Source organism: Copadichromis virginalis, linkage group LG6 (assembly GCF_057382275.1).
Source record: "Copadichromis virginalis isolate Kocher_CV1m ecotype Utaka linkage group LG6, C_Virginalis_male_GT1.1, whole genome shotgun sequence".
Classification (NCBI taxonomy): Eukaryota; Metazoa; Chordata; class Actinopteri; order Cichliformes; family Cichlidae; genus Copadichromis; species Copadichromis virginalis.
The window spans coordinates 32936953-32949742 of NC_140623.1; the positions used below are offsets into that span (position 1 = coordinate 32936953).

General features: G+C 39.0%; 1 protein-coding gene across 1 annotated transcript; it reads left to right on the plus strand.

Annotated features, from left to right (window-relative positions):
• The first annotated feature begins 6795 nt into the window (after positions 1-6795).
• On the plus strand, positions 6796-12780 carry tmed1b (transmembrane p24 trafficking protein 1b). Its single transcript, XM_085459958.1, has 5 exons — positions 6796-7098; positions 8443-8540; positions 8636-8825; positions 11456-11623; positions 11729-12780. The coding sequence occupies exons 1-5, from the start codon at positions 6901-6903 to the stop codon at positions 11777-11779; spliced, it is 705 nt and encodes a 234-aa protein (XP_085316084.1). The 5' UTR covers positions 6796-6900; the 3' UTR covers positions 11780-12780.
• The last annotated feature ends 10 nt before the right edge of the window (positions 12781-12790 follow it).

Below are 12790 nucleotides of genomic sequence, written 5' to 3' on the forward strand. Positions count from 1 at the left end.
GCTGTAACTTAATGGCTCTTAAGATGAGATGCAAGGAAATTATCAAGAGCAGCACAGTGCAATGAAAGAAAATGGGTCAGGAAACAAAATGTCAGGGAGTGCAGACACTGAAGAGGAAGCATTTAGTTTGAGGAAAATGTAAGTTCGGTAATACTCTGAGTGTAACTGCAATATTTGCATTTACTTTTAAGTAAATGAGATTTGAAAATGAAATTAAAAACTCTGCAGTATCGGTGAAAATCTACAATGTTACAGAATCCCTTAAACAATAGAATTGGAGTCTCAATCATCTGGGGGGAGGAATCTAGAGCTTTAGTCAGCTTACAGTGTTTAGTCAGCTTGAAACTGTGCTACTGTAGATGTATTTAAGAGATTAGGCAACATATTGCATAATTTATCTTTTTTACTTTTCTGCTCAAAATAACAAATTGGAAAACATTGAAATTTAGTGCTTTGGTTGGATAGCTATATTCTGAGAACGCCACACCTCTAATCCCCTCACCTAAACTGTTGAACCTTGAGTGCTTCATTTTTTAATGAATACTCTTAATAACATTAGCGAGTTTATATCGGTATTATCTGAACGTATAACAACATCTAGTTCTCTATTCATATTTACAATAATAATTGGCAGCTTATTTCACAACAACCTTACTTTTATGCAACCTTTTGTTTTTACTTTAATGTGGTTCAGCTTTAATTAATATTAGCTACTCAGCTAAAGTTAGCTGCTAAGCTACTTTTAGCTACTCTATCAGCTGTGCAAGCTAATAGTATGTGGTTTGAGTTAATAACTACATGAGACACAGCTCTAAATATACCTTAAGGAAAAATATAAAGGTTTTACTTACCATGCAGTTCTACAGCAGTAGTTAGAATGTGGATTTAATTCAGTGGACTGCTTTGTATTTATCCATAGATAAAGACAAAGAAGAAGTGGGGTGCCACCTGCTAACTTTAGCCACTTTTTGCCTCCTTTTTGCCTTCCCTAATAGATCCATGCTTGCTTAAACCAGTTGATTTTAAATACATATTTGAAATCTAATATTTGAGTGCCCACTGCGGGTTAGGGACAAGACCCTGCCCCAAGTGGAGGAGTTTAAGTATCTCGGGGTCTTGTTCACGAGTGATGGGAGAAGGGAGTGGGCGATCGACAGATGGATTGGTGCAGCGGCTGCAGTGATGCGGGCGCTGTTGTGGTGAAGAGAGAGCTGAGCTTAAAAGTGAAGCTCTCAATTTACCGGTCAATCTACACCCCTACCCTCACCTATGGTCACGAGCTGTGGGTAGTGACCGAAAGAACGAGATCATGAATACAAGCGGCGAAAATGGGTTTCCTCCGAAGGGTGGCTGGCCTCTCCCTTAGAGATAGGGTGAGAAGTTCGGCCATTTGGGAGGGGCTCCTGGGCGCCTCCTGGGCGAGGTTCTCCGGGTCAGACCCAGGACACGCTGGAGAGATTATATCTCCCAGCTGGGCTGGGAACGCCTTGGTGTTCCCCCGGATAAGCTGGGGGAGGTGGCTGGGGAGAGGGAGGTCTGGGCTTCTCCGCTTGGGCTGCTGCCCCTGCGACCCGGCCCTGGATAAGCGGAAGAAAATGGATGGATATTTGAAATCAAATCCATGGGCCCTTATTATTCATAAATTAAATAAATTGACATATGACATATTGACATGTGTAATATTACCCATCTGTAACCACTGTTGCTACCATGGTATTACTTGGATATTAACTGGTTATAACTTTGCTAATTGAGTGGTAATAACTTAATAATGTAATAATAATAATGTAAAAATGTGGAAATTACCACTTTATGAAATTCTTGTTTCTGCCTTGTTACCCTAATATTACCTATTATTTTATTTATTACTGAGCTTTAATATAACGTGCTGCCATACTTGTTAAGGCAGTAACTAATTATGCTGAACATATTAAAATAAAACAAAATAATGAAATTAACATCAACGGGTGATATAAGTTTAACAAATGAGGAGTCGATATTTTGAACAAGAATACATGAATGCGTTTATTTCAACATGAGCCATTTCTTTTTTGTAATTTCCATTTGTAATGGTTCATTATGTGCATTGCCTACTTCAATCATCTTTGATGCTTATTTGCGTAAAAATAATTTATATCTATATCTAGGGAAAACATTTGTTTGGGCTGTGGTTGGTACTAAAAGAGCACAAAGTAGGGCAACAGACAGAGATGGATGTGTCAAGGAGTGTCACAGTTTGTGTCCTATTTCAGAAGTTCCGAGACCCAGAAAATTACCCATTTTCCTTGAAACCAAATGTGCTGATTATACAGACTGTAAAGTGGTAAACCATGTCTGCAAATGTAACAGCACTGTTTCACACAATCACTCTATTTAGTAAACATAAAAAACTGTCTGCCTTGGTGCAGGACAGACATTGTAAACGTATTATAAATCTGCAGACTTTCCCTTCCAGGTTATGTAAATATTAAGGACAGAACTCTTAGATACATTTTAAATCAAACATCATAACGTGGCCTCCTCCATGTTTGACAGATCACATGGGATTCTTTGGATCAGGAGTTGTTCCTTTCCTTCTCTAGCCTTTTCTTCACATATTTATGGTACATGTTAAACTTGGTTTCATCTGTCAATTTTTTTTCCAGAATGGTCTAGGCTCTTTTATATGTTAACTGGTCATTTCTAATCTAAGAAATCTCTTTTTAACCACTGTAACTAGTGGTTTGTATGTTGTTGCAAACCCTCCATATTTTCATGAAGGAGTCTCTTCATTATAGACTTTCACAAGTGTCTAAGTAGATTATAGACTGCTTATAGAGTTGTACGTTACTGATCATGGACCTCCGGAGACCTTCAGAGCTACAGCCACCCTCAATGTTTGACTATAAATCCACTGTGGTGGTGTACATGGGAAAAATAACCAAAGTGTGTCGATATCCAATACTTTTTAATCGAAAAGTGAATTGTCAGAGAAGGACAGACACTGCTGCATATGACACCAATAATAATGATCATTAGGTTTTATTTAGACTTTGGAAGAAATGTTGAATACTGGCTTTGCTTGCTGATTGGCCAGTTTACTAAAAAAAAAAAACCCTTCTTGTTCTTCAAATGTGAGACGGCTTTCTGTGAAAAATAAAAGTTGGTTTTCAGTTTTGTTTTTCAGTTTATAGTGTTCACTGATTCGTTTATTAAAAAAAGAAAAAAAGAACAACTGAAACCATGAAATGGAAAAAGCACTGAGGTGGCACCAAAGTACTAGAACACTGTACCGTTAATATGTCACTAGATGAAATAATGAGAATTACTGGTGAGCTGTAATTAGGTGCAGTTACTCAATAGCATCGCTAAAGTACAGTTTTTAATGTATTCATAGCTTACGAGGCATTTCTGTGATATAGGAGGCTACAGTGCTGTAAAGATAGATAGATAGATAGATAGATAGATAGATAGATAGATAGATAGATAGATAGATAGATAGATAGATAGATAGATAGATAGATAGATAGATAGATAGATAGATAGATAGATAGATAGATAGATAGATAGATGTTAGTTAATCAGTAACCATGGCCCAGTAATATACAGTGGGGCAAAAAAGTATTTAGTCAGCCACCGATTGTGCAAGTTCCCCCACTTAAAATGATGACAGAGGTCAGTAATTTGCACCAGAGGTACACTTCAACTGTGAGAGACAGAATGTGAAAAAAAAATCCATGAATCCACATGGTAGGATTTGTAAAGAATTTATTCGTAAATCAGGGTGGAAAATAAGTATTTGGTCACCTCAAACAAGGAAAATCTCTGGCTCTCACAGACCTGTAACGTCTTCTGTAAGAAGCTTTTCTGTCCCCCACTCGTTACCTGTATGAATGGCACTTGTTTGAACTAATCATCTGTATAAAAGACACCTGTCCACAGCCTCAAACAGTCAGACTCCAAACTCCGCCATGGCCAAGACCAAAGAGCTTTCGAAGGACACCAGGAAAAGTATTGTAGACCTGCACCATACTGGGAAGAGTGAATCTACAATAGGCAAGCAGCTTGGTGTGAAAAAATCAACTGTGGGAGCAATCATCAGAAAATGGAAGACATACAAGACCACTGATAATCTCCCTCGATCTGGGGCTCCACGCAAGATCTCATCCCGTGGGGTCAAAATGATCATGAGAACGGTGAGCAAAGATCCCAGAACCACACGGGGGGACCTGGTGACTGACCTGCAGAGAGCTGGGACCAAAGTAACAAAGGTCACCATCAGTAACACACTACAACGGCAGGGAATCAAATCCCGCAGTGCCAGACGTGTTCCGCTGCTGAAGCCAGTGCATGTCCAGGCCCGTCTGAAGTTTGCCAGAGAGCACATGGATGATACAGCAGAGGATTGGGAGAATGTCATGTGGTCAGATGAAACCAAAGTAGAACTTTTTGGTATAAACTCAACTCGTCGTGTTTGGAGGAAGAAGAATACTGAGTTGCATCCCAAGAACACCATACCTACTGTGAAGCATGGGGGTGGAAACATCATGCTATGGGGCTGTTTTTCTGCCAAGGGGACAGGACGACTGATCCGTGTTAAGGACAGAATGAATGGGGCCATGTATCGTGAGATTTTGAGCCAAAACCTCCTTCCATCAGTGAGAACTTTGAAGATGAAACGAGGCTGGGTCTTCCAACATGACAATGATCTAAAACACACCGCCCGGGCAACAAAGGAGTGGCTCCGTAAGAAGCATTTGAAAGTCCTGGAGTGGCCTAGCCAGTCTCCAGACCTCAACCCCATAGAAAATCTGTGGCGGGAGTTGAAAGTCCATGTTGCTCGGCGACAGCCCCAAAACATCACTGCTCTCGAGAAGATCTGCATGGAGGAATGGGCCAAAATACCAGCTACTGTGTGTGCAAACCTGGTAAAGACCTATAGTAAACGTTTGACCTCTGTTATTGCCAACAAAGGTTATGTTACAAAGTATTGAGTTGTATTTTTGTTATTGACCAAATACTTATTTTCCACCCTGATTTACGAATAAATTCTTTACAAATCCTACCATGTGGATTCATGGATTTTTTTTTCACATTCTGTCTCTCACAGTTGAAGTGTACCTCTGGTGCAAATTACTGACCTCTGTCATCATTTTAAGTGGGGGAACTTACACAATCGGTGGCTGACTAAATACTTTTTTGCCCCACTGTATTGCATGAAACTCTGAAAAGGACCATTCTGTATAATGAGTACTTTTACTTTATCCATCGTAAGTATATTTTGATAAAACATTTGTCATCTTATTTAGGCATTAGAACTACTACTGTCAAAGTCTTATTAATTTAGGGACCACACATAGCCCAAATAAATGTTCAGTGGCCCAAATAAGTAAACCAATAGCATAATAACCTATTTAAAAAAAAACCCCACAAAAGCAAAAATCCCTCCTTTTTTGTGTGATCGTAAAAGTACATGTGAAAGTGTTTGCATTTAATAAACCATCCAAAACAGGCGGTGAACAGCTTGAGAGTTCTTAAGAAAAATAAATGCAATTTCAGCAATATTTCTCAGTGTTGATATCTCACTTTTTATGAGAAACACTGGGAATTACGTCAGCAAAGATCAGGCGCTTTACCATCTTAGCTCAGTGTGGTTTGGAAAACCGGGGATGATGTCTTTCCAGTAAGAAGGAAGTTACACTGATCCTGATTTAGCTCCCTGGGTGTGTGTACAGTGTTGATGTTATGTACAGGCCCGTGGAGTCTAGGCCTGTCAAAAACAAACACCATTGTGCCCGCTCGGCTGAATTCTACTGAGAACACTTTTACATCTATGAGTAAAACTAAGTCACACAGTTTGGTAGTGAAAACTTCATCACTGACACCTCATTGTGGGAATACCCAAGATCATCTTTATTATTCGATTAATAATAGCTTAGTGCATTCACAACAACCGTGGAAACTAGCATGATGAAGAGGACATTAACTCTGGACTGCATTGACCTTTGCAAGACAGACTTTGAAAAGTATCTTTCAGTTGTCTCTTTGGATACATTCACCAGCTTCTGAGTCCAGCTATGAAACATGATCTCACTCAGAAATTACAAAACAAACGAAAATGTGTTGAGGATGTTCTACACTCACAGTCGGCGACTCCAACTTCATTAATCCATGTCGGCACCTTGAGAAAATATTTCTCTTCTGTTGCACAGTATACTATATGAGGGATATTTTTGTACCTTAAATAATATTTCTCCATAAGCACAGTATGGTTGTGATTACCCATACAGGATGTATATTCGGTTTATTTCATACATTGGTTGTACAGCCTGTAAAAGTGGGTCAGTATATGGGCTATCATGAGGATTAAAGGTTGTCCCTTGCAGCACTTTATTTATATATTTATTTTACTGTAGATATAGGCTTATAACTTTTGTTTTGTATGGTAGCATGTGTCAGTACAAATGTCTACTCAACTGAGCTGAGCTAAATGTCTCCTTGTCAAAGTTGGTTGGTTGGTTGTCCCACTTCACATGCTCTGGTGCCGACTGCATGAGCCCTAAAATCATACACAGTGTTTTTTATGGCAATGTTTAGAGTTCATTTATCTGGATTTAACATAGACTCCCATACTGCGTTGTTCTCCCCATCTCCGGGAGCGCGCCTACTGACTAGGTCGCATTTGTCACTGCATCCGGAGTCCTGTGAGTAGAGCATGTACAAGCTGACTCAGCGAAGACCTCAGCCCTCACTGATTGGAGGAAGACTGCTACTCTTCTTTCTCTGATTGGCCCGTAGCAGTACCATCTATTGCGGGCCTCCACCCAATCCCGGCATCGTAAAGTTCTGCTGCGGAAGAGGGGATGCTAAGGAGATGGCTCAACTTAGATAGCCCTGTGTTTTTCCAATAATATTTTCGCCATGGATGCACTTTGGAGGAAATCTAGAAACAGAGGACGGCTGCTTGTGTTTGCAGCAGTCTTTGTGTGGTATGCAGGGTCTGTGAGCTGTTTCGGTCAGAGCCAAGACAGCGAGTTTACGTTTCTGTTGCCAGCAGGAAGATTCGAGTGTTTCTTTCAAAACGCAGTAAAGAACGGTACGATGGAGGTCGAATATCAGGTAACTGTGTATGGGGGGTCCGAAGAAATAACCACTCAATGTCTACACAGTTTATTTCATAATAGCAGCGATAGCGGAACATGTTGTAGATGCCTTGCGTCACTCCTTTCAGCTAACGTTAGCTGGCATGCATGCATGCATGCATGCATTGTGCAGGTATTTTAATAAGCCACCATTAACGTCACATTGAAGAATAATAAGTTATTACCAATGCATCTTTTGTTCCACATTTTCCTGAAACGGTAAGCAAGTCAAACCAAACCAACACGTCAAATCAAATCTAATTTATCTGCCACCGTTTTATAAATAAGGTGCTTCCCGAAAGTCAGATGCTTTCCCTGTACAGATCAATGATAAAAAAAATAGCGTACCGGAAATAACATAAAAGATTTTAATCAGTCACGTGTCTGATGGTTTCAGATCCTGCTGTTCGAGGTAAACCCGTGATGCCAACTCGCTGTAGTTCTTGACCCAGCTGGTACTAGGACTAATACTAGAACTAGTAAAACCATGGTCTAACAACCCCCATGGGAAATGTCTATGCCAGTAAGAAGTGTGTAAAACTGACAGTGACTCAGATCTCAGTTCAGACAGTCTCTTCATACTGATTCATTGTGATTCTGTGTGATGCAAAAAGAAAGAAAGAAGAAACAGTGAAGTTTTCCTTTTTTAAAAAAAAAAAAGTTTGTGAGTTAAAGTGTTTAAGAATCATGACCAAAATAATTATGAATATGCAGTAGTCTTTGCTCTAAATGAGCAGCTCTATTTTCTTAGGATTCATTGTTTGCTGTGTAAAATCAGACTGCAAAGAATCAGCAACATCACCAATCTCATTAAACGGCAGAAATATTAAACAGTATCTCAACAATAATGCAAACAATAATGTAAAAAAAAGATTATGTAAATATAACAACAGAGACCAGTTGGAAAATCAGCTGAACACAGAAGTAGAAAAGTAACTGTTGGGCATGGTATTAAAAGTTGTATGCTGCAGAAAAATTACAAATTGCGCAATATACAAAAAACAATGTGGGACCCAATGTTGTGAAATTATATTGTTCTAATTAGATGATTTAGTCACTGATCTAACTTGTTGCTGATTCATGGAGGAAGGCATTATATTACCTTTATGACTGTCCAAACAAGGCAGCACCTTGTAAGTATCAGTTTAAACAGGCTTTAAGACAGGAAGTAATACAAGTCAACCTGTTGTTTGTTTAGTGGGAGAGTCCCTCTTGAAAGTGTTAGTATTAGTTTGGCTAGAGACTTTTCTTTTACTGCAAAATGTTTGACATTTGAATTTGAAGGTGCACAATGTGCTTATGTGAATGTCTATTTTTCCAGGTAATAGCAGGTGCTGGTATGGATGTAGACTTCACAGTAGTCTCCCCTCAGGGCATCCGGCTCATATATGAGTCACGACGCTCTGATGGAGTCCACGTGTAAGTGGCCTGAATCTGTGATCATTCTTCATATATACCCTGTGGGTTATTACAACTTAGTTTATATTTGATATTTGCACTCTCTGTTCTTTCAGGGTGGAGCCCACAGAGGAGGGAGACTATGAAATCTGTTTTGACAACAGCTTCAGTCGCTTCTCAGAAAAGATGGTGTTCTTTGAGATCATTATTGAGGGCCAAGGAGGAGATGTGGGAGGAGATGATGAGTGGGCGGGCTTAGAGGAGCCTGAGGGAAGCCTTCTTGAATACAAACTGGAAGACATCAGGGTGAGTTTTAGCTTTTTGAATTCAAGCAGAAAAAGGGCAAGTTGCATCATTTGTTCCACTGATAAAAATCCTTTTACTGTCATTGATACCTTATTGCGTAATTAACGTCACCACTAGGAATTTAAAAACGCCGCAGCTTTTTTTGTCATCAGTTCCACACACCTCGTCTGGTTTTACAGAAACTTTCTTCAGAGTGTGTCGTTTGTTGTTATAAAAATAGTTCCCAAGCGAGGAAGTTTGGACATCCTCACTCAGTCCACTTGAAAATGAGTCATCATTAAAAAAATAAATTCAAGTGAATCATAAAACACACAGTGAATACTCAAAACTGTCATCATGATATTTACAGTGTGTTTACTGATTCACGGCGTAAACTCATGCATGCTGGAAAGCTGCTTTTCATTGACTCAAAAGGATACGGTTTTTGATTCGTTCACATAAATACTGTAATTTTTATAGTAATTTACTGTTATTTAATTTCTTTTTTACCTTAACTGTTTGTATCCTCTTCCCTTTACTTTAATAAGTTATTAGTAAAATTAGTAATTTAGTCCCAGTTTGTGGGTAATGTAGACACTGTGATGTCATCCATCGCAGTGTCTGGGTTTAAAGCTTCAAAGCATTTTGGACACCTGCAAATGTTGTCTGTTTGTTTTTGAGGCTTAAATTCACCATATTGGGGCAGGAGATTGTTAGTGCTCTGTTATAGGCTACCACCAGCAAGCTTGGTTAGCAACTGTGTTAATACGGAGTACGCGTGTGGCACACCAACACACATATGCCTACCAATTATAGCTAATTACAAGCCAAGTGAAATACTTGAAATTCACTCATAAAAACTGGAGAACCAACTTCTTGGATGGTCTCACAGGCAGACATAGTATTTGCCATACAGTCTATTAAAAATTTGCCAAAAATGGCGAAAAAAAGCACAAACACAGCGTAGCGGACCAAGTGAAGCACTGGAGCTACAGATTAGCCTGTGTCGGCGTGCCTCTTAGTTCACATGGACACAATCATGAAAGAATATTAAAAAAAAAAAAATCCATGTTAGTTTAGTTGTGACAAATGGGGCAAACTGTTCATAGAGACCAAAGTCACTGTAAACATGCTTTTTAATAGTGTAAACTTGGACATTTTAACATGCGAGTTTTTGTGTTGACTCTCTTTTGGAGCTTCAAGTGGCTTAAAGAGGAATTTGACTATTTTTGGCACTATTTTGCCTTGGCTTCGTTACTTAGCCCTGGTGTTTGCCACTTGGTGTTAGTGTTCTTTGACTGGCGTCCTCTTTTAAAATTACATTACACTGTTTAGGAAAAAAATCATTTCATTAGAAATACTACACTTTGCTTTTAGTGTGTAACATCTGCTTCACACTAAGCATGTTGTAAGAAACTCAAAATGGTATAAATTACATAAATATTTCACAGGCTCCAAAATTATATATGCAAGGGAAATGCACACTATGACAAATGGTTATTTATTTACGTTATTTTACCTCACCGGATATTAAGGGAGGAGAAAATAAAAAGCAACCATCATACAGAGAAACAGTGGGTGAGAAGAGGACGGGAAGATGCGACACTGAGAGATGAATGACTTGATCACATCTTAATAAAGCCTTTCTAACATGTGATCATGTGGTCATTTACAGTTGATTTACAGTTGACTTACGACGCAACTTTCCATGGTGGTTATACAGACTTAGAAATTAGCCACAACTTAACCATGTGTCTGAAGCAGCGTATACTCTGACACTCATCTGTGAAGTGATCAGATCATTAAAGTATTTGAGTAAAAAGGAACTGAATTTCGTTTGGGTTTTGAACACATTTCAAACTATTTTATTTAACCCCACTAGAGATGATGGAGAGTCCCATATATGCAAGTACAGCTTATGAAACTGAAAAGGCCTTTTAGTTGAAAGGTGATTTTTCAAAAACCTGAAAGATGTCCAGCTGCTTTCGACCAACACTTACTACACATACTAGTATGCTTCTGCTACTAGCCTCTACTTGGATAGTGTTTTTAGAAAAGGAAATCATATGTCTTTTACCTGTCATTCTTTGATATTCAGTTCGAACAAATTATGCTTGAGCTGTGAGACACAGACAGGCAGGGGAAGTGGGAAAGTTTTAAAAGACAAACTAATACACTCTTGGTTTTGTTTTGTTTTTGTGGGATTTTGCCGACGATATAGAAAATGTCAAATAACATCTGCTTCAATCTTTACACAGTGTTTGCCAGTTTTGAAGACTTAAATACTGATGCACCTGCTGGAAAATCATTGCCTACTTGGCAAGTCAAACTAGTTAAACTAAACCACACGATTGCTGCATGACGTATTATGGGTTTTCTAGCTGACAAACTTACATTTGACATGAACTGAAACGGCACAGAAAACGCATCTCTAAGTTCTGTTTTGACACCAAAATGGAAGTTTAGAAAAGTCATTAAGCCATTTGCAACTTCTATTTCTTCCACTTTACCAACTACACAATTGAAAGCTCGGTACTTTTGAGACCAAGCATAGCCTGTCATTTTTTCCCCTCTCGTTTCTTTTTCAAATCCCTTAAATCTTTGCTCCCTGTTGCTATCCATGTTTTCATGCCGGGCTTCATTCCCCTCAGGAATCCATGGAATCTCTTTACAAACGCTTGGAGCGCAGCCGACAGATGCAGACGGTGCTGCGCGCTTTCGAGGCACGGGACCGAAACCTTTTGGAAGATAACCTGTGGAGAGTCTCGTTCTGGTCGTGTGCCAGCGTGGTGGTGATGTTGTGCGTGGCTCTTACACAGGTAAATAAACATCTCAGCTTCACAACCTCAATAAGGGAAAATGATTTGTTTTGTACTTTAGGCAGACACTTTTCAAACCTGATATCCTGCCATCTTTGTTCACAGGTCTACACAGTCCGCAAACTGTTTGATGATAAGCGGAGGGTCCGCACATAGAGGGATTGTTTTGAAGTAATACATGACAGACCGGGAAGAAAATCAGCTGAGAACAAGGCATTTGGTTACCCATTCAAATTATTACTATTGTGTATTATTGCTCTTATAATCCACATGGACACAAACAGTCACAATAAATTCTGCTGGAGTTGTATTTAATTTCTGAGACCTTGTTCCACATTTCTTTGTGAGCAATAAGTAACATTGTTACACCCTTAAGGGTAACCAGATGAGTAAAGGGTTTAGGAAGTTTAGGTTAGTTAGTCATTTCTGTCATTTAGTGCCTTTAACGTCAGATCTTACCACAAGCCATCGAGGAAATGTTGTCCTGTTGTACTGTCCCATACTTCTGAAACTGTGTAAAGGTTTTGGGAAATTTTCACCAAAGGTGTCATTACCTTTGAAGGTTAATAGTGTGACAACACTTAACAATTGATCTGTGTAACTTCTTTGACTGCTGGTTTACAGGGGATAACATTGTGCAATAGTGTTGCTGGCTTATTTGTCCTCAACAGATCCTTCCATCGTAACAGCGATTTTAATTGTCATCACTCCAAGTGTTTCCTCGGTTATAGCCTTAGGGATGTTTTTCTTTTTCTTTGAGAGGTTACTGATTTATTGTTATGTGCCATTAAAGGACAGCTGACATACTTACAAATAAAAATGCAGAACAAGAATGAGGGATTATTTTTAGTGATTAATGATGACAAACGCGTGTCAGTTCTCTTTTAGACTTGTATACATGCAGGATGTATGTGAATGTAAGTTCATGTGTATATATCAGGATTGTTACATGCATGTTTGGTTTCTGACATTTTGGCTTCTGGGGAATCAGATCGGCCTTTTTTTTTCTTCTTCTGATGTTTGTGTGTGAAAAGAATGTAATTTTGATTCTGCTCAGCTTTTTATTTTTTACCAGATGCATTGTGTGTGAGATACTTAAAAATCAAGTTTTCATGGGCGTCACTGATCAGAATAAATGCATTTTTACACAGAAATACTTTGATGTGA